This window comes from Bufo gargarizans, chromosome 2, assembly GCF_014858855.1.
Source record: "Bufo gargarizans isolate SCDJY-AF-19 chromosome 2, ASM1485885v1, whole genome shotgun sequence".
Lineage (NCBI taxonomy): Eukaryota > Metazoa > Chordata > Amphibia > Anura > Bufonidae > Bufo > Bufo gargarizans.
Window position 1 is genome coordinate 485,216,762 of NC_058081.1, and position 21,014 is coordinate 485,237,775.

General features: G+C 45.7%; 1 protein-coding gene across 1 annotated transcript; it reads right to left on the reverse strand.

Moving 5' to 3' along the window:
- Positions 1-170: 170 nt before the first annotated feature.
- LOC122926070 (zona pellucida sperm-binding protein 4-like) lies at positions 171-18,533 on the reverse strand. Its single transcript, XM_044277455.1, has 12 exons — positions 18,350-18,533; positions 15,130-15,251; positions 14,803-14,899; positions 6,933-7,088; positions 4,920-5,110; positions 3,354-3,451; positions 3,152-3,279; positions 1,881-2,070; positions 1,660-1,807; positions 820-895; positions 582-695; positions 171-313 (listed from the first exon to the last, which is right to left on the reverse strand). Exons 1-12 carry the CDS (start codon positions 18,531-18,533, stop codon positions 171-173), a joined length of 1,647 nt encoding a protein of 548 aa, XP_044133390.1.
- Between the last annotated feature and the right edge of the window lie 2,481 nt (positions 18,534-21,014).

Sequence of the window (21,014 nt, forward strand, 5' to 3'; positions counted from 1 at the left end):
TGCAATGGTGATGTCTGAGAGACTTAAGTGTAGAGAACACAAGGAACTATACTGTAAAGGAAAGACTAGCGACCTAGAGCAGTTACTAGTTAGGTGAGCAACTCAAAGTCCCACAAGTTCTTTATCAGCAATATTGTTATATTGAACACAATACATGTTACTTGAGAGATCTACTTTATTAAAGCATTTACTGTGGACAGTGCATATTTCTTTTGTTTCCTATACAAGTAGATACCCAGAAGAGAGACCACCAAGATGAAGCCGGCAACTGCTATGCCTGGAAGCCAAGCAAGGGCAAGTCCAGAGCCAAAACCTGTTTTTAAAAAGGGAAGAAAAAAAAAAAATTATATAAAAAATTAATTATCACAAGTTAGCCAATGCTAGAACATTTGTATGCCAGTTTTTTTCAATTACAGGCAGTATTGAGACTAACTTCCTGTAGGAGTGCATTCAAAATGCTAAAGTAACACACTTTTGATACTACCAGTATGATCTTTGTCAATTTGAACTACAGCCCAGTTTGAAGGCCTCAACTATTGTACCATGCACAACCACATTCAGTGATAGCAATAGCACACTACCTTTCTCCTCTTCGACTAGGTTATTTGTTTGGATCTCTTCAGAATAAAATATCACAGGACCATGAGAAGTCACTGTAAGAGGGTTGTCTGTCCGCTGCAATTCCACCATTCTCTCTGCAAGACACAAAGTTGATCAAACTGGTGCCTACAAGTAGTGTAACAAGCACTCAGTTAAATGTTAGCAGAATGGAAAACCCCTTAACAGAGAGGAGTAAAGACAATTTACTGGGTCACCTACTTTTCCTTTGACAGGTCACAGAGCAGGTCTCCGAGGCAGATGGGACACATACTGAAGCACTGCAGTGGAAGAATACCTATAGGAACACAAGTCAAATGAAAGTCACCTGTAGTTTATGCAGTTGTAATTCAAACAGCTCCTGGTTATTTGAGGCAATTCACACAATAGTTCAATGTGCTGTTGGGAATCAATTTAAATACCAAGGGCAAGTATTTATCTATAATTATATTAGCCCAATACTGAGCTGTCCAGTGCCAAGCTTATGTCTGTCCTGAGCACCCCATGTTGGGATATTGAGACCAGTCAAAACGCTCACCCCTCACCAACCCATGCCACAGGGCTATGACTTGGGCAGGAACGTAGATCATTTTGACCATTTGGACTCAAATTCCCAGATTGTAGACGGTAGCTGACCGACCTCCACTGTGAGGCAAGTATATAGTAGAACAAAGGGCCCCAGGATCTGTACAGGCAAGGAAGTTCAGGTTCTAAGAGATAGCTAGCTGGCTTACACTTCCTATGGCTTGAAGACAGACAGGAACAAAAATACAAATAGTTTCCTCGTCTTAAAGTAGTATAAGAATGCAAGGTCAAAAGTTTTTGCACAAGTGAGCCCAGGAAGTCACAATAGCCCCATTTGGCAACTGAGTGTATTCTATGAAGATTCTGTGAGGAGCATCTACTACATGGATTAGAGGTACAGTGTATAGTATCCAGATTGGGATTATGGCTTACTAGATCTGGGAATGTCAATATTTTATTAAGTTACAGGTGACACCTACCAATTTGGCGACAAGTTGTCCACACACTTCCATAAAAACACTTATCCAAGCAGCTTACCGATCCTCCAAGAGCAGTTTGGGTGTTCGAATCCACAAAGGTGAAGGTGCTCACAATGAAACGACTGTAGTATGTTGGGAAAGTTATTCCTTGTGAGGAAGTAACAGGAACCAGCTCTGTAAGATAGTTGTCTCCAGCAAAAGGGCAGCTGAAACAACATATGTACTTGTATCATTACAGCCCTAAGCAAGAGAATGTTTGATCGTTTATTCAGTCCTCACCTGCTGGCCAAGATAGGCCATTGGGGAAAGCCAGTAGGTTCAGGAGAACTGGTGGCCCAGCAGTTGTTCAAAATCAGAACTAGGCTTGGATCAGTCCTCTGCAGGATGTGAACTTCAACATGCACAGGATCTCGTAACACTCTTAAAATAGGATATTCTCCAACTGCATAGTATGAGCTATACTGCACATCTGCAAGACATTCATCATCAGCTTTTGCATGACCACAGTTTCTCACATCTAAGAATAAGGGACTCTGTTTGGCATATTAGTCAATAGAACATTTTGTCAAGTACAACTACATAAGCCCTTATACACTAGCTGCATGCCAGACTAAGTTATGTTCCTTTCAGATGGGTGGCAGTCAGTTCAGATTTCTTACCATGCGATTTTAGCAGTTATGGCTAAAGGGAGGGGGAGTAAACTAGCCCCAGGAAGCCGAAATTAAAAACCCACCTATCTGGCGGGAGTCATTTTTTTGTCTCCCTGCAACCAATGATCGGCCTTACTTAAAGTGTGACCCCCATCCAGAAAATTTTCAAAACAGGAACCATAAGACTGCAGAACAGATTCAGGACACTGGAACAGCAGTGGTCATTAAATTTGCCAACACCTAATGAATAGATAAAAAGGTGTGCCAATGTGATCCATATACAGCTTTTGCATGCACAGGAATTAGAGCTGCCTCAAGCTGAGCCTGCTTAAAAACCATCAGGTGCCATCTGTGCAATACAGCTCATTTAAGCCCAAAGATGCAGTGGTCAAGTGACCACAGCATCTCAGATGTTAGTGGGGGGACTCCCTGATCCTTCAAGGACAGCCACTGCACCCAATAGTGGGAAAGAACCTAATGAATTGAACTGTCACCCATCCTCAGCATGGCAAGACAATACTGTTGTGAGGTGGCAATTTTATGCTGCACCATTTGGTTCTGCTGGAATGGCACTTTGTGGTGCACCATTGTATTGCTGACTGGCCCACATCTGTTGTCCCCGTTTACAACTTATGCATTTTTTTTCCAGGGCCACTTTACATTACCAGGTCACCATGGACAGTATGTTGAGGTTTCACCAATATCAGTGTGATCAGGAATGTATTATGTATGATTTTAACATGCTACAGTACATCACATAACCCCTCATAGTTCTTAAGATGAGCCAATTTAAAGTGGTTGTGTAAGGCAAGCCATTTTAAGTTAGGCCTGTAACAGCTTTGCCATGCCCAACCCTTTCTATGCAGGTCACAAATTGTTTCCAAGTAGCTTGTTAATTACCTCGAGCTATTCTCATCTCCAAGGTTAGAGGTCCCATGGTAGATACAGGGAGAGGAGGTGGAAGGGTGAAGACCTCTACCTGCACTGGGACAATGCCAGTCCGTGAAAAGCTACAGCTTACAGTCACTCTGTAGAAAGAGGAGCATTTTGTAATCCAACCATGGTACTTGTAGTGTCAAAAACAAACAAACCTTGATCTTACCTCATGGTACTGTCTCTAGTTACTGATGCCGACTGCCAGGCGATTACTCTGTTGGTTGCCACAAAAGTGTACTCATACACCATGGATGCATCACCCGCCTGTTAATAAAATTACTCGGGTGAGATTTACTGTTATCATTTAGTATTTCTCTTCATAACTACAGCCTAAGTGAAGATGTGTCACAGATACAAGGCATTTTACAGCAGAAGATTTTAAATAGTGTCATCCACATGCTGTGAACATGGTTTATTTAATGCACTTATATAGCGCTACTATATTTTGCAGCACTTTATAGACATTACACTGTCCCCAATGGAGCTCAGGCCAAGTTCCCCATCAGTATGTCTGGTGTGTCGGAGGAAACAGGAGTACCCGGAGGAAACCCACGCAACACGGGGAGAACATACAAACTCCATGCAGATGTTGTCCTTTTGATTCAAACCAGAGACCCCAGTGCTGTAAGGCACCAGCGCTGACCACTGAGCTGCCAGCATTGAGCCATGATGCAGGTTTTAAAGGGGTTTTTTGGGAAGATTTTACCCATCCTTCAGTTATAAATATCTGATCAGTGTGGGTCCAACTCCCACAGATCTTTGAAGAGGCTTTGGTGCTTTAAGCATCTTCACACCATATCTTGTGTAGCAGATCCGCTTTGTATTGCAGCCCAAGCCAATTCACTCAAATAGGGCCAAACTGGCAGCTGTACATGGGCCCGTGATGCTCAGTGGCCTCAAATAGCTTAGCAGGGGTGTGGGGATTCAGTCTCCTACCCATCAGGTAATAAAGGCCCATCCTGAGATTAGGCCATTATTTCTCTGAAAACCCCTTTTAACCTACAGCAGTTTATTCCGCTGATCTTTGCCCTTTGTAGTGCATAGGGTGAAATCCAAGCCAAGTTAGCATTCAACACATGCAGATTAGGTCTCGTGGCTGTACCACAACAGTGGCTGATGAAAGTGTTCAGTGCTTCAAAGAATCTCTGGAAGTATAAATTTGGATATTAGAAGTGGACAACCTCTTAATAAAAAAATTAAAGTTTAAGGGGTTATGCATTACTTTTTTTTTTTAAACTGATAATATATCCTCTGGATAGATCAGCAGGTGGCTGCCCTAGACCCCTGCTGATCAGCAGTTTGATAAGACCGTGGCGCCATGGCCTTCTCACCGTTTACCGCAAGCCCAGTGATGTCACGACTAGCATCAATCACCTGGGTGGGGCTAAGCTCTGTTCACTTGAATGGAGCCAAGGCCATTGATGCTAGTTGGGATTTCACTAGGCCTGCAGTAAACAGTGAGAAGGCAGCAGCACTACTACCAGCACTGCTGCCTTCCTAAACAGCTGATCAGCAGGGGTCCCAGGTGTTGGACCCCTGCTGATCTTTCAAGCAGATAGATCATTTTGGAGGAAAAAATAAATAAAAAATTCTGCACAAAAATATCCACAAATACGACATGTCTGATCTTGACTAGATTGGGCCACAGTTTCCCTTGCCATTTTCTGTAGTCAATCGACATTAAGCAGCATTTCAGGCAGGTTCAGCGTGTTTGAGTGGACATTTTGCTCACCTCGTTTGCACTCCCACAGGACAGTGGGAACTGGAACCCAATAAATGATGCAGTTGTTGACACCATCAGGCTTGGGCACGAGTTAGAATCCACACCAAGTACTTTTACAGAGTCCAGGATCAAGGATGGTATGGTTACGTCTTTTGAAATCGCAACCACCATGTTATTGTCAGCAGAGCAGTAGGCCGTCACTACACAGGAGAGGCAGACTGTTAAGGTATCCACTCTACATGCAACAAAGTTTCAAGTTTCCATGCAAGGGTTTATCCTGACCCATCCTCAGAATAGGCAAGTATGCAATCAGAAGGGGTACAACACCCACCTATCAGCTGTTTGAGAAGTTAGCAGCGCTCCTGTGAGCACTGCAGACATCTTGCTGCTTTTCCTAGGCCAGTGATGTCACATTCATTGACATGGCCTAGGACAGTGATGGCGAACCTTTTAGAGACCGAGTGCCCAAACCGCAACCCCAAAACTCCCTTATTTATCGCAAAGTGCCAACGCGGCAAATTAACCTGAATCCTACAGTGCAATATAGTATATCTTTCATGTACTTTATCATATAGTAGCTATAATAGCCTGCCTACATTCAGTGCGCTGCCTGTGCTGTTCATGGTGCGTCCTGCGCTGATGAATGACAGGAAAGGTCTAAGGCATATTGGTACACTCAGACTTTTTTTAGGGTGTGGGTGCCCACAGAGAGGGCTCCGAGTGCCGCCTCTGGTACACGTGCCATAGGTTCGCCACCACTGGCCTAGGAGTAGCTCAGCCCCATTCAAGTGACTGGGGCCCAAGTGTAATACCAAGCACAGCTGCTATACAACATATGGAGTTGAGAAGGCAGCAGTGCCCACAGCACCCTTCTCAAAACTGCTGATCGGCAGGGGTCCCTGGTGTTGGACCCCTACTGAGGTCATCAGTATAAAGATATTGGAAAACCCTTTTAACCGAGGTACTTCAGCATTTTATGGTGGCCTGTATGGCACTATAGCAGGTAGTATTTAGTGCTAGGTTCCCAGCTTCTAGATATCAGACATGCAAAATTACACAATATATTTGCCAAGAACCACAAATTCATCAAAGCATAGCATCAGAACATTTTCTAACACTATGGCATTGTTGTACGTTATTTGTGTTTGCAGAGTGCTGTTGCATTGTGTTTACTTTCTCTGCGTTTCTAGCCATGGCAGCATGCATTGGGATGTGCTGACTGACCCCCATTCACTGCAGTAGGTTACCTTGCCTCCCCAATTATAGGGGGTTGTCTCATCTCAGACAATGGGGCATATTGCTAGCATATGCACCCATTGTCTTATCTAAGCAGAGCCCCGCAAACTGGTGGCTGGAGGAGTCTAGCCACCACCAAGCACTCCCCATAGAAGTGACTTGCCACTGCTCCCATTCTGGCCAAGCCAGTGGTCAGCTATTTTTGGTGGCCACAAATCACCTTCGGGGCTCCGTTATATAAGCTAATGGGGGCATATCCTAGCATGAATACAAGTTATGGCTGTATTGGACCTGCACATGAGCATTTTGATTGTCAGGAAGGAACACTTTCTGACAATCACCTACCTGTCAGTGAAGGAGACTGCTGCCATTACATGCAGTGATGTCCTCCCCAGGAGGACAATTGCTAAAGCCGTCACTCATCCCCCATACAGAATTTTGCTGGCAGCAGAGTCTCCACAGCATGATCTGCTTGCTCATCAGTAGTCAGATTGTAGCAATGCCATTGGCAAACACTGGTTATAGATGATCTGGCCGACTCCAGTCTAGAACAGCCATTAAGCTACCTTACAGAAATCCTCGTCTTGCACACAGATAAGTAGACACTAGAGGAAGCTTCAGGATTAGTAATATGTACATTAAGACCCAAAGGCAAACTGGAGTCACTCAATCTCATGAAACCTGATGTCATGATTAATTTCTGCCAATATATTCCAACTGTAAACCAACAGTGATATGCTAACTACTACAGCCCGGGTTGAATAGAATTACATTGCGAAGACTCACATTTCTTTCCATAGTAGCAGCGCAGTACAAGTGCATTTTCAGAAAAGCAGCATCCAAGTCCTTCACAAAGTTCTTGAGATACAGAGTCATTAGCACATGCCAGGCGGTCAGCTTGCAGAACTGAAGCACAGTCACTTGGACTAGGAGCATCCATAGCTATAGATAAGGAAACATTGTCAATACAATTTATGTCTCCAACAGATCCATGAGACAGGAGCACTAAAGCAACTCATCTGAAGTCCATGTCCTGTGGCATGCTGCGGTATTTTCTCTGGCCAAATACCACAAGATTGAACTGAAGACATCCTGATTAGGGATGAGTGAACATTGTTTCAAGTTCAGTATACAAGGTTTGGGTTATTTAAGAATTCTATTATGGATTCTGCCATCACGGACCATACAAGTTTTGGTCCGTGGTAGCGGAATCCATAACTGAAGTCTTAGATAACCTGAACCCTGTACGCTGAGCTTGAAACACAAAGTACTGCTCTCCATTCAGAGATGCATTAGGATAAAACTGAAGCGTATTTTCTGGTATTGAGCCCCTAGGACAGAACTCCATACTGGAAAAGAACAGCGCTAGTGTGAAAGTAGCCTAAGGCCAGTAATCTATTATAGTGATCACATGTCCATTTGAGCAGCCAGGTTAACAAGTCCTGGATGAGCACTAGTGCAACATGGGATCTGTCTAGTAAGCAACACTATTGCAGGCAGATCCTCCTCTAGTCCAGTTCCTCCAGTTTTTTTTTTTTTATTAGCTTCCCAAGACACTTATATTTATAGGAGCAGCATAAGTGGAGAATTTTATAAGTGTGTGGCCTATAGGTTTGCATCTGAGATGTGGGACCCACACCTACTGATCAGTGAAAACCTTTTAAACCTACTTGTGGAGGTGCAAAAACATATGATGTTTGGACTTTCTAAAGACAGTTTTGCCTTGACACCAAGATGAACCAGTTGTGAAGTTAAATGTAGAGCTTCTTTAAAACTATACACCAAGTATGTTAACTGCCTCACTAATGATTCAAAAACCTTGCATGACATTAAAGGGAACCTGTCAACTTTATGCTGCCCATACTAACAGCAGCATAAAGTACAGACACAAGAGTTGATGTCAGTTCTGTCATTTAAAAGTTAAGTGGTTGCTGAGAACCAGCATCAAAATCCTTGCAGACTAGGCCTGGAAAAGACTAGGAGGACCTTTCACTAGTTTACAAACTAAAAACCGGAATTAGACTTACCGGTAATTCAGTTTCCATGAAATCACCATGACGGCCACAAGGAGATTGACCCATGACCTCTGTGGGGGCAGGAAACAGAGAAGAGGTTAAATTGCCCCCTCCCACCACCGCACCTCAGTGTTCCAAAGATATCAAGTGCCAGAAGTGTCCTAGTATTTCCCAGTATTACACCATACCAGAAAAATACCGGTGAAAAACAAAATTTCAACAAAAGAAGGGGAAGGAATGTATGGGCCGTCATGGTGATTTCATGGAAACTGAATTACCGGTGAGTCTAATTCCGGTTTTCCCATATCACCATGACGGCCACAAGGAGAGTTATAAAATTATTTTTTATGGGTGGGGGCAACTGCCTGGAGAACCTTCTGACCAAAGGAGAGGCCAGAGGTTCCAGACAAGTCCAAACGGTAATGTTTCACAAATGTGTGAATACTAGACCAGGAGGCAGCCCTGCATATATCATCCAGGGAGGCCCCTGCTCTTTCAGCAAAGGTAGTAGATACAGCTCTGGTAGAGTGGGCTCTAATATTGGAAGGAGGATCCAGATTCTGGTTCTTATAACATAAGGTAATAGTGTCCTTAATCCATCTTGCAATGGAGGATTTTGAGGACCTGGATCCCTTATTCCTTCCAGCAAATTGGACAAGCAGACTGTCAGACTTCCTGAAGTCCCTAGTGGCTTCCAAGTATCTAATGACTGTACACCTGACGTCAAGGAAATGAAATTGCTCTTCCTCCTGATCCTTGGGATTGTTGAAGAAGGATGGAAGTAGGATCTCCTGGCCTCTGTTGCGGTCTGAGGCCACCTTTGGCAGGAAACCTGGGTCTAGTTTAAGCACAATCTTATCCTCAGTGATGGTAAGGTATGGTTCCCTAATTGAGAGAGCCTGAATCTCTCCCAGTCTCTTGGCAGAGGTAATTGCTATAAGAAAGGCAGTCTTGAGTGAAAGCAACTTAATTGAACAATCCTCCAACGGCTCAAATGGGGAACACCTAAGATTGTTGAGAACTAAATTTAAGTCCTAGGTTGGGCTGCGGGACCTAAGTGTGGGTCTCAGTCTACGTGCAGCTCTAATGAATCGTTTGATCCATCTATGGTCTGCCAGGTCGGAATCAAAGAAGGCGCTCAATGCCGAAACTTGAACCTTTAAAGGTGGATGGAGAAAGGCCCATGTCCAGGCCCCTTTGTAGAAATTCCAGAATTTTCTGGATACTGGGCCCCACGGAATTTGGATTTTCCTCGCCCGACCATGAGCAGAATCTCTTCCAGATCTTCAGGTATATCGCGGAAGTGACTTTTTTCCTAGAACATCTCAGGGTGGCTATAACCTGGTCTGACAGGCCCTGAGACCTTAAGAGGGAGACCTCAGGATCCAAGCCGTGAGCTTCAGGAACTCCGGATGAGGATGTAGCAAAGGACCCTGGTATAGGATGTCCCCCCTGAGTGGGAGTCTCACTGGTTCGTCTATTGCTAGCTTTAATAGAGGGGCGAACCAACTCCTCTTGGGCCAGAACGGAGCGATCAATATTACCGTGGTTCTCCCCTCCTGAATGACCCTCGGGATGAGCGGCAATGGAGGGAATGCGTACCCTAGATCCCAGCACCATTTTAGGGAGAAGGCGTCTACTCTCCAGGGATGGTCCCCAGCATTTAGGGAGCAGAATGTTTGCACCTTCGTATTTCTCCTTGATGCAAACAGGTCTATTGTAGGAAGCCCCCCCATCTTTGGGTTAGCATATTGAAGACCTCTGGGTTCAGTGCCCACTCTGTATGATCTATTACCTGTCTGCTCAAAAAGTCCGCTTCTAGATTCAGGGATCCCTTCAGGTGCATTGCTGAGATGGACTTTAGTTCCTTTTCTGCAAAGGAGAAGATCTCCTCTGGAGTCTCCTTGATCGAGTACCCCCCTGGTGTTTTAGGTAGGAGACCACAGTCACGTTGTCCGATAGGACTTTCACGTGCTGATTTCGTATCAATTGCTTGGCGGCGAGAAGGGCTTCTCTTACTGCATACAGCTCCCTGAAATTTGAAGACTGAGCAGATATCAGACGCTTCCACGTTCCTTGGAAATAGGCTCTGTCGATTTTTGCTCCCCAACCGGATTGGCTGGCGTCCGTGAAGACGGTAATTGACGGTGATCTGATCCATGGGACTCCCTGGGACAGATTCCTCTCCTTCGTCCACCATGAGAGGGACCTCTTTACTAATCCTGGGATTGGGAGCTTGGAGTCCAGAGAACCCTTCTTGTTCCAGTGGGACAATAGCCAGGTCTGAATCACACGACAGTGAGCCTGTGCCCACTCGACCGAGGGTATACAGGAGGTTAGGAGGCCGATTAGGCTCATTGCTTCCCTCACTGAGCATTTTTTCCCACGTTGGAAGTGCCTCACCTTGTTTATCAGGGACTGGATTTTGCTCTGTGGAAGAAAGTTTGACTGAGTTACGGAGTCTAGAGTAACTCCCAGAAATCTCACCTTCTGGGATGGAACCAACATTGACTTGGGTTCGTTCACTATCCAACCTAGTTGAGATAGGCGGGACAGAAATACTTCCAGGTCCGACAGCAGGAGATCTTTTGAGTCCGCTATGACTAGGAAATCGTCCAGATATGGCACTATATTTAATCCCTCCTGTCTGAGAGGGGCCATCATCTCTACCACAAGTTTGGTGAAGAGCCTTGGAGCGGCTGAAATCCCGAAGGGCAGTGCTATAAACTGGAAATGACGAATCCGATTGGAAGGGTCTAGGACAGCAAATCTTAGAAACCTCTGGTGATCTGGGTGAATGGGGATGTGCAGATAGGCATCTTTCAGGTCGATCGAGCACATAAATGCCCCTAGCTTTATCAACGGCACTAAGGATTTGAGAGACTCCATCTTGAACTTCCTGTAAAGAATAAACTTGTTCAGTTGTTTTAAGTTTATGATGGTCCGGAAGTCTCCTTCCTTTTTCCTTACTAAGAATAGGGTTGAATAGTACCCTTGACCCCTCTGAGATGCGGGGACCGGGATTACAGCACCCTTCTTCACCAAGTCCTGGACTCCTTGAAAGATGTTTAGGTTGGAGAGTCTGGTAGGCAACCTCGTGATGACGAATCTTGCAGGGGGGAGAGAGGTGAACTCGATCCTGTAACCTTGCTGAATGATGTCCAGGGCCCAGGGATTTCTTGATGTTAATGACCATGGACCCAGGAAATCCTTCAGTCTCCCCCCTACAACGGCGTCATTGATTGTACTCAGATTTGGACTGGGGCTTGAGAAGGAAGCCCCTTCCTCTACCCCCTTTGGGATAAGACCAGCGGCCTGACTTGCCTTTCCCTCTAACAGACTTATTCTGTCCGCCGTAGGACCGAAAGGACTGGTTCTTCCTAAAGGACCTTTCCTCTGGGAATCCCTTTTTCTTGTCGGCCGCCTTCTCAAGTATCTCGTCTAGGACCGGCCCGAATACATATTCTCCTGAAAAGGGGATGGATATCAGCTTTAGCTTAGAGATTCTATCGCCCGACCAGGACTTCATCCACAAAGTCCGACGAGCCACATTGGACAACCCTGCCTCCCTAGCACAGAATCTGATAGACTCAGCAGATGCATCTGCCAGGAACCCTGTAGCTGATTTGAGTAGCGGTATGGACTGCAGGATCTCTTCCCTGGAGGTCTTCCTGCTTAGGTGGTTCTCAAGTTCCCCTAACCACAGGTACATAGACCTGGCTACCGATGTTGCCGCAATGTTGGTCTTGATGTTGAACATGGAGGCCTCCCAAGCTTTCCTTAAAAGGGCATCTGCCTTCCGCTCCATGTTGTCCTTCAATTGTGCAGCATCCTCAAACGGCAGGGCAGTTTTTTTGTTAACCTTTGCCACCTGCACGTCAACTTTAGGGGTCCCGTCAAACAGCTTAGACTGAGAGGGGTCGAATAATAATCGATTTTTAAACTCTTTGGAAATCCCCAATCGTTTCTCAGGTTCTGACCATTCCTCCAGAATCATTTGTCTAATGTGTTCGTTTATGGGGAAGACCCTGGATTTTTTCACCTTGAGTCCCCCAAACATTTCGTCCTGAATAGAAACGGACCTAGGGGTCTCTTCAATCCCCATTGTTGCTCTGACTGCCTTTAGCAAGTCATTCATCTCCTCCGAGGAAAAATAAAACGTCCCATTATTTTCGTATACCTCCCCCTCAGAGAGAGATGGATCATCCTCCCACTGCGTGGAAGTAGAAGCTTTATCGCCTGCGTCCTCGGATCTGGAAGAAAAAAAATCCTGGAACGCGGACGCTTGCTCAATCTGATCCCCAGGACGAGCCTTCTCGCAACTCTAGCGGCCCGAATTTCTTCCTGAACCACCGATCTGATATTTTCCATAAGGGACGACTGTTCCTCCTGGATTACATCAGAAATACATGCTTTACAAAGCTTCTTTCCATAATCGTCAGGCAGTTTCCTTGCACAAGAGATGCAGCGAGGAGGTTTTTTAAACTTTTTTTGCGCCTCTTTAGCCTGTAACAGATATGGAAATAGCGGTATCAGAAAATAAGGCTTTGGCAAAAAAAATAAATAAATGAATATCGTGCCATAAGACAAGCGGATCCCCAGAGGGATACTTACAGGAGGCAGAGGGGGAGCATCCAGCTCCATAACAGTTTGTACCTCAGGACCTGACATTCTGTAAGGTAAAATGCAGCTGCAGTACTCACAGACCTCAGATCAGCGTCCTTATGGCAGCTCCCGCCTTTTATTCAAACTGCTCTGCTCCTGCGCTTTACTTCTGGGTTCAGCCGCAACCCGGAAGTGACGTCACCGACGTCGGCGTGCGCACACGCCGGCCGCTACCAGCCCGACCCACAGGGGAGGGGGAGGAGGAGGAGGAGGAGAATTGCGGCCCGGGAGCAGGCTCCAGACCAGCCGGAGCGAGTCCTCCCGATACCCCCCCAGCCCAGCATGAGCACGCGGCCGCCGGCGGACTGGGGGAGCTCCGACGAGCCTCAGGTAACCAGGAGGCCCCTGGAGACAACGAAAAAATAAAACAAAATCCTATCTTCATCTCTCTGCCGCCGCAGGGAGACTCTTCTCTGACCCTCGCCACAGTGGGGACAGGAACACTGAGGTGCGGTGGTGGGAGGGGGCAATTTAACCTCTTCTCTGTTTCCTGCCCCCACAGAGGTCATGGGTCAATCTCCTTGTGGCCGTCATGGTGATGATATGGGAAAACTAACTATATCAGTGGGCAGAGCGGCGCCCAGGGGTCCCCCTGCACTCACTAGTATGTCTGGGCGCCGCTCCTTTCACCTGGTATAGGCTCCGGTGTCTGCAGCTTAGTCTGTTGTACTGGACTGATTTTTTGTATGAGGCGTGTCCCTTGCTGCCGCACTGGCCAATCGTAGCGCACAGCTTATAGCCTGGCTATGCGCTACGATTGGCCAGCGCTGCAGCAAGGGACACGCCTCATACAAAAAAAAAAAAAAAAAAAAAAATCAGTCCACTACAACAGATGGAGCTGCAGACACCGGAGCCTATACCGGGCGAACAGAGCGGCGCCCAGACATACTAGTAAGTGCAGGGGGACCCCTGGGCGCCGCTCTGCCCACTGATATAGTTAGTTTTTAGTTTGTAAACTAGTGAAAAGGTCCTCTTTAAAGAGGACCTTTCACCTGTAAAAACAATGTGAACCAAGTATGCTGACATGAGAGCGGTGCCCGGAGATCTCACTGCACTTATTATCCCTGCTCTGTTCTCCCGTTATGCCCTCCGGTATCTATGCTCTGCAAGTTATAGTAGGCAGTGTCTGCCCTTGTCCTGTGGGAGTCTCCTTCTCTTAGGCTGTAGCGCTGGCCAATCGCAGTGCACAGCTCACAGCCTGGGAGGGAAAAAAAAAAAAAAAAACTCCCAGGCTGTGAGCTGCGATTGGCCAGCGCTACAGCCTAGGAGAAGGAGACGCCCACAGGACAAGGGCAGACACTGCCTACCGGAGGGCATAACGGGAGAACGGAGCGGCGCCCAGGGATAATAGTAAGTGCAGTGAGATCGCCGGGTACCGCTCTACACGTCAGCATACTTATTTCACATTGTTTTTACAGGTGAAAGGTCCTCTTTAAATCTTAAGTACAGCACAAAGGTCTGCTGGTGCCAACAAGGACTTGCTAGTCTTAATGAAGTAGTAGAAGATTGCAGCACAGTTTCTCTTCGCCGTAAAGTTACATTTTAATGGTATTTCATCATATAACAATGAGCCAATGCAATTACAGGATGTATAGGGCAGTCATGTACAAGTCAATATTGCAACTGTATTGATCGCCATATTGATTTGTACATGACTGCCCTATAATTGCACTGGATCATGATTGGTATATAATGAAATACCATTATAACTGCAAAGAAAAAAAAAAAAAAAAAAGCTGCAATTTTCTACTACTAGGCCTGGAAAAGAGTCACGGCCACCTAAGAGTCATGGCTATTCATGAATTCCTGCTCTCCCTGCCCACCTGCTTCTCCCTAGTAGAGAACTGCCAATCAGCAGATGGGTGAGTGCAGGAGATTATGAATAACCATGACTCTTCTCAAGGCTGCAATGATGATGCTGGTTCTCAGCAACCACTTACTTTTAGTCATGAGTGAGTATTAATACAATTCTTTACCTGGAAGTATCGGGCATTCAAGATCTTTCTTGTGATACTGGGACTTCTCATCACGAATAATTTCTTCCAGAGTGATTGTTACCACATAGCTTCCATTCTGGGGGGGGGGGGAGAAAAAAATAATCATGTTAGTTATAGTGTGAATTTTCCTGCAGCTTTCCCCTTTAGTACAAAAAAAAAAATTCCATCCTAAGGTCCTTCAACTACTGTTCTGAGCTACTGTTTTCACTGCCAAAATGGAGGTGCAAGAAACACCAAAATCTACATCTACCCTTAAACAGTTATGAGCAGTTCAGACCTTGCAGAGTTAGATTCTCCACAACTTACCTCCTCGCGAACATAACAGCCATTGAAAGTAGAGCCAACCACCAGTGAGCCATCAGGTTTCTGTCCAATCCAAGTCCCGCAAGTGGAGTCATTGTGAAGATAGTGAGGCTTTCCATTCTTGTCTACAATTACACAGTCAGTTCATACAACTTGCTATTAAAATGCTGTATGACATTTATACTGTACACAAGTTGTCGAGTCCACACAACAGCCACAAAGAAGAAGAAACACTCCAGCTTTTAAGTCTTACCTCAGACTGGCACAGTTTTGAACTATTAGGAGTTGCACCATTTTACAGGTAGAACTCCCATTTGCCTGCAAAGTCATCAATTTGAGAACCATGCTGACCTGCCATGACCCTACATACTGGGGTCATAAAAAAACATCAAGGCCGCTATGTGTAGACCCCCCTTTGAAGCACATTTGTATTCTAGTAGAGAAAGTTTAAAAGACAGTTTAGGCATTGTTGACATCTGCAGAAAGCATCCCATTCCTGAAAGTGGAGTGCAAGCCAAGTACTTACCACATGAATGAACTGCGCTGATAATTGCATTGAATAGAGTTTCCATTATAGTTCCATGCAGGTCTCACTCCCCTATACTGGTAGAGGATGTGCCCAATTTATGACAAGGAAAACACTACATCATAAGTTAAGTGCATCCTGCAGGATTCAGAACCTGCAGTGAGAAACCATTTCCATGCATAGATTTTTCAGGGACAGTGTTCCAAAAGGGGATCTTGTGACTTGATGCATGGAAGTAAGTGACCATCGAATCCTTAACATGCTGCATTATTTTAACAGTTTGCAATGGAGGCTCCTGAGATCTATGAATGCATATGCAACACGCCAGACCTGCAGGGTATGACGAAGTGAGGTCACAGTTATGGGCAATCGAGGGTACTCACTATATTGGATGAACCCTGGGCAGGCGCGTGGCAGTGAAGGAGAGGTAGACACAGTTCCTCTGGGGCACGCTCTGTAGATAGGGACCAGGCCGGATGGTAGTTGAGGTGCCCTGGATGTTACAGGTATTTTGTGTGCCTGGGGCAAGGTCCCTGTGGTATTCGTGACGCCAGTGCCTTTGGACGGTGGCACGCCGGTTGGTGGTTGGAAGGATAACGGTACACAAGTATGCAGTGAACCAAACGTAAACTTTACTGGACAATCCAACTTTGTACAGCAGGTGTAGCACAGTCTTCAGATTACAGTTCCACAAAAGGGGCTTATTCACAAGTATGGCAGGCAATAGACATGCAAGTTACACTGAGGGTAAATTCCACAAGCACTCAGCAGCAGGTTACACTTTTACACTGTTCTTTATAGAACTCCTACTCTGGCTTGATAATTCCCAAGGCCCGGATGCCTAAAAGGGTGGCTTATATCCTTGGTTACTTCCTTCCTCAGGTATTATACTGCTTGCAATGGTTCCTGAGTTCTTCTGCCTATCAGGGGGACTTGGCTTACCCTGAGACGGCTCCTCTTATCAGGTGGGTAACTGTAGGTTTCTCCCAGGAGGTTGGATCCTGCAACTGGGGTATCTCGACTGAGCTAATCCTAGCCTCAGGAGCTTCAGGTGGACGAGCTGACTCCTCTAGTCCCCTGGAATGAACTACCACTTCCCTGTCTGGGCCTCCCTATATATAACTAGGGCTCTCCAGCTCCCTCTAACGTCTGGGAGGCTAAACTACACCCTGACAGGCCTGACACCCAGATAATACAGGGAAAAACATGCACATGACATTTAATGCAATGCAACACATTAACCTGTGCAGTGCCCACCTTTACCTGGTGGGACACTACACATATGTTATGAGAAAACTAGTATGTAAAACACCAGTATCTATGAAAAACTCCCTTTACCACAATTATCAGAATACCCAGCTTCCAGGAGTGTTTTGATGCAAGCACAACAGAGCCACCTAGTGGCCAGTGCACAGATCAGCTGTATAGCAGGGCAATGCCAATGGTCTACTCATGGTCTGGCTTGTGACAAGAGAAATTACCGGGTAGGTTTATGGGGTCTGGTGTCTCAGTGAGGAGGACTGACTTTAGAAGGTCAACCCTGAGACAATGTTTAGAGGATTATGGTCTCAATCACTAGCTGAAGACCTTTTCAACAAGAAGGTTGAGACAGTGTCAATGTTAAGTCCACAGCATGTCAAGCAGAGTTGGAGTGAAGTCCCTTGGGCCCACCAGAGGAAATGATTAAGGCTCTATATAGGAGAGTGGGCTCTCAAGGGCCCATTGTCAGATCTTAAGCCCACTGGAGGATCCATTGGTACTCTGGTGGGCCAATCCAACCCCAGTGCAAGTTATGTTGCCGGTTTCTACTATGAATTTCCAGCTTCCAAAGCAGAACATGAAATTAGCAAACCCACCATGTGTAGCAGTACACTAACAGTAGGGATGAGCAAACTTGTGTTTACGTTCAGTGTACAAGGTTTGGGATCTAAGAATCCCATTATGGATTCCTCTACCACTGACCATAACTTTTGGTCTCTTGTAGCAGAATCCTTAGATAACTGAAGCCTTTTACACCAAACTTGAACACAAGTTTACTCATCCCTAACAGGCCACATTTTGCATGCCATTAGGGAAGGGCAGGGCATCTGAATTTAGCTTTGTTGCCAGGAGATATCCCCAGGGGCACCAACAAAACACTGGTATGCTGAGATATTTAGACAGTACTAGCAGATATTCACCCCAGATGCCCCTCTGGTAAACTGTTCATTTTGAAGCTGCTACTCCTAAACACAGAAACATAGGGTCACATTGTACAGACAGCAGAAGACAGATACACAATAATGCCTTTTGCCCACTAACTAAAAGGCTCCATGCCCACACTGTGGACCACAAATTGCACATGCAGATAGCAGACCCATTTACTCAAATGGGGTCTGCAATCTGTCAGTTCCACAAAGATAGAAGTTCTCTTTTCAGGGAACGGAAGCACAATATACCACAGAAGCACTACATAGTGCTTCCATGGGGTTCCATTCCACAAGGCATATCCGGGTTTGCAGACACATTCAAGTAAATGGGTCCACATCCATGATGCAGAATGCAAACAGCTGGTGACCCGTGTATTGCAGCACGGGCATGGAGCCCTTATGTTCATGGGCAAGAGGCCTAAGCAATAGAAGAGAATTGAGTAGCACCACATTTTCCACAGAAGACAGCATTACATACATCTTAGCCTACTTACTACATAGGACCTACCAATGATACTCAAGGCAAAAGCTGCATCCTCCAACAAAGAAGGTAGAGAGAACTCCATAGTGTGAGATCCACACTGCAGATGGAAAGGGTCATCCCAATAGTCCTGTGCCACACATACTATAGACCCCAATCCATAAGCCAAAAGGGCTAAGACAAGCCTCATCCCTGCTTTGCCCAAGCCCATTCTGCCAGCTGCTACCAATACCTCAGTCTGCCATAGCCCAGAGTTTTATAGCTTGTGTGAGGCCAGAGCAGCGGTGTGATAGGGTAAGAGATGAAAGACTTCAGGTGCAGGGTGTATCATTGAGGTTCTCCAGGGAATTCTACCAGCAATCAGTATGCAGCTTAACCCCTTCATAAACAGATGTAGCTGTGGCTTTACATAGGACTTCCAACACTGCGCTATAGCAGGCCTAGGCTCCACAGTGATCTTCTGCTCTGTGATTCCAGTAGATTGCAGTGTATTATAATCGCCACTGAGGATGACCAATGTACAGGTGAACTCTTGATGATAGACATCAGAATACAAAATGGACAAGGACTGCCATAGATGCGCCTAATTTCTGATGAGGAGAAAACTAAGACTGACGTAAAAACTCGGTCTTAGTAAATGTACCCCACTAGGGCACATTTACTAATGGACGTGTGACTATTTTAAGCGTAAAATAGTCGCAAGTCCCCTTTTTTAACAGATTGTGCAACAATATTTAGTAGCACGGCCGGTTTTATGCCACATCCGCCAGTTGGGTGTGACAGGGGCGGGGGCTGTGCCAGGGCCAGGACTCCAGCCCTAGCAAATTTACTAACATTTACGCCTGAAAACAAGCGTAAATGTTAGCAAAAAGCTATGACAACCATGGTCTGGAGTCATTTTTACGCAAGGTGCAAGGATTGCCACAGATGCACCTAATTAGACTAATCGAATGGACACGCAAGGTGGAAACTAAGATTGGCGCAAAAAAACAGCCTTAGGCTACTTTCACACTTGCGTTTTTTGATTCTGGCAGACAGTTCCGTTGCCTGATTTGCCTGCCTGATCAGGCAAACTGTATGCAAAGCATGTCATTTTTTCTGACTGATCAGGCATTTTTCAGACTAATCAGGTCGGAAACATGCCTGATCAGTCAGAAAAATGCATTGCAATACTGGATCCGTTTTTCCAGTGTCATCCGGCAAAACGGATCCAGTTTTTATTTTTTTCACATTTTTAAAGGTCTGCGCATGAGCAGACCAGAATGCCGGGTCCGTCATTGAGGTATTTTTAATGCCGGATCCAGCACTAATGCATTGCAATTTAAATTAATGCTGGACCCGGCGTTCCGGCATGTGTTCCGTAGTTTTGGACGGAGGTAATACCGCAGCATGCTGTGACTGAACTGAAGACATTCTGATGCATACTGAACAGATTTATCTCCATTCAGAATGCATTAGGATATAACTGAAGCGTTTTTTTTCCGGTATTGAGCACCGAGGATGGAACTCAATGCCGGAAAAGTTTAACGCTAGTGTGAAAGTACCCTTAGTAAATGTGTCCCACTGAGTATTTGGAGAAAGTCTTGGGTATGCTCAGATGGAGGATTTTAGGCACAGGTTTCAGTGTGGATTAGGTACAGAAAACCAGTCCAAGTCTGCACTGAATTCACACTCCATTGTATTTAATGGGAATCCTCGCCACAATTGATGTGGCTGATGTGGTTTTCAAGATCCCAGCCAGAATGTACAGTCCATTTTTGGAGTGGTTACCACGCTGACACCATACAAAGCTGTAGGAGCTTGTGCGCGGTTTAGTTCCATTATAAACCTAGTGCGCAGCAGTTTCTGCCATGGGATACCTGGTGGAGTTTGTTGCGGACAAAATCCTCCCTCTTAACATACAGGGGGTCATTTATGACCTTTTTATGCCTGTTTTGGTGTATAAATGTGATATGACCCCTTTTTTTTGCGACTTTTTAAATGCTAGTTTTCTGGCACAAATAAATACTTAAATATACGGCTGCTAGGAGGCTGCCGTAGAAAAGTGTGTCGCATGGGTGGAATAAGCGCCAGATATATGAGAGGTGTGCACCTCTACATAAGGAATCTAGACTGACGTACAATATACCGGTCTTGATAACTGTCCTCCACTGATAATTCCATTAAAGGGGTCATCCGGTAACTTATGTTGATGACCTATCCTATCCTCAACAACCGGGACCCACAGCGATCAGATGTTAGAAGAGGTAGATGCTCCGAGAGTGCCACAGCCTCTTCCTAGGCCATGTGACATCACCGTACATCGGTCACATGGCCTAGTTGTATAGGTAGGTAGGGTAAAGGGTTTTTGACTATATTTTGGGTCACAGTGACATATTTGATATAATGTATTTTAATGGTGTCACAACGCGACATGGTACATGTTGCGAATGCGACACATCGGTTTAAAAAAAATGTAAATGGGATGGAACTTTTGCGACTGTTGCGTCAAAGCATGTTACATAGCGGCACCATTGAAATGCATTACATGAAATGTTGCGCAAATTTCTTGTTGTGCGACACTGTGTAGCCAGATCCTTGTGCCTGTTTCCAGACGTAAAACGAGTAAATCTGTCTGTGTGGGGGAAGTTACTGGGGAGGGGGAGGGGGCGTTGTTATTGGGGGAAACTACTGTGGGGGCAGTGTGGAAGAA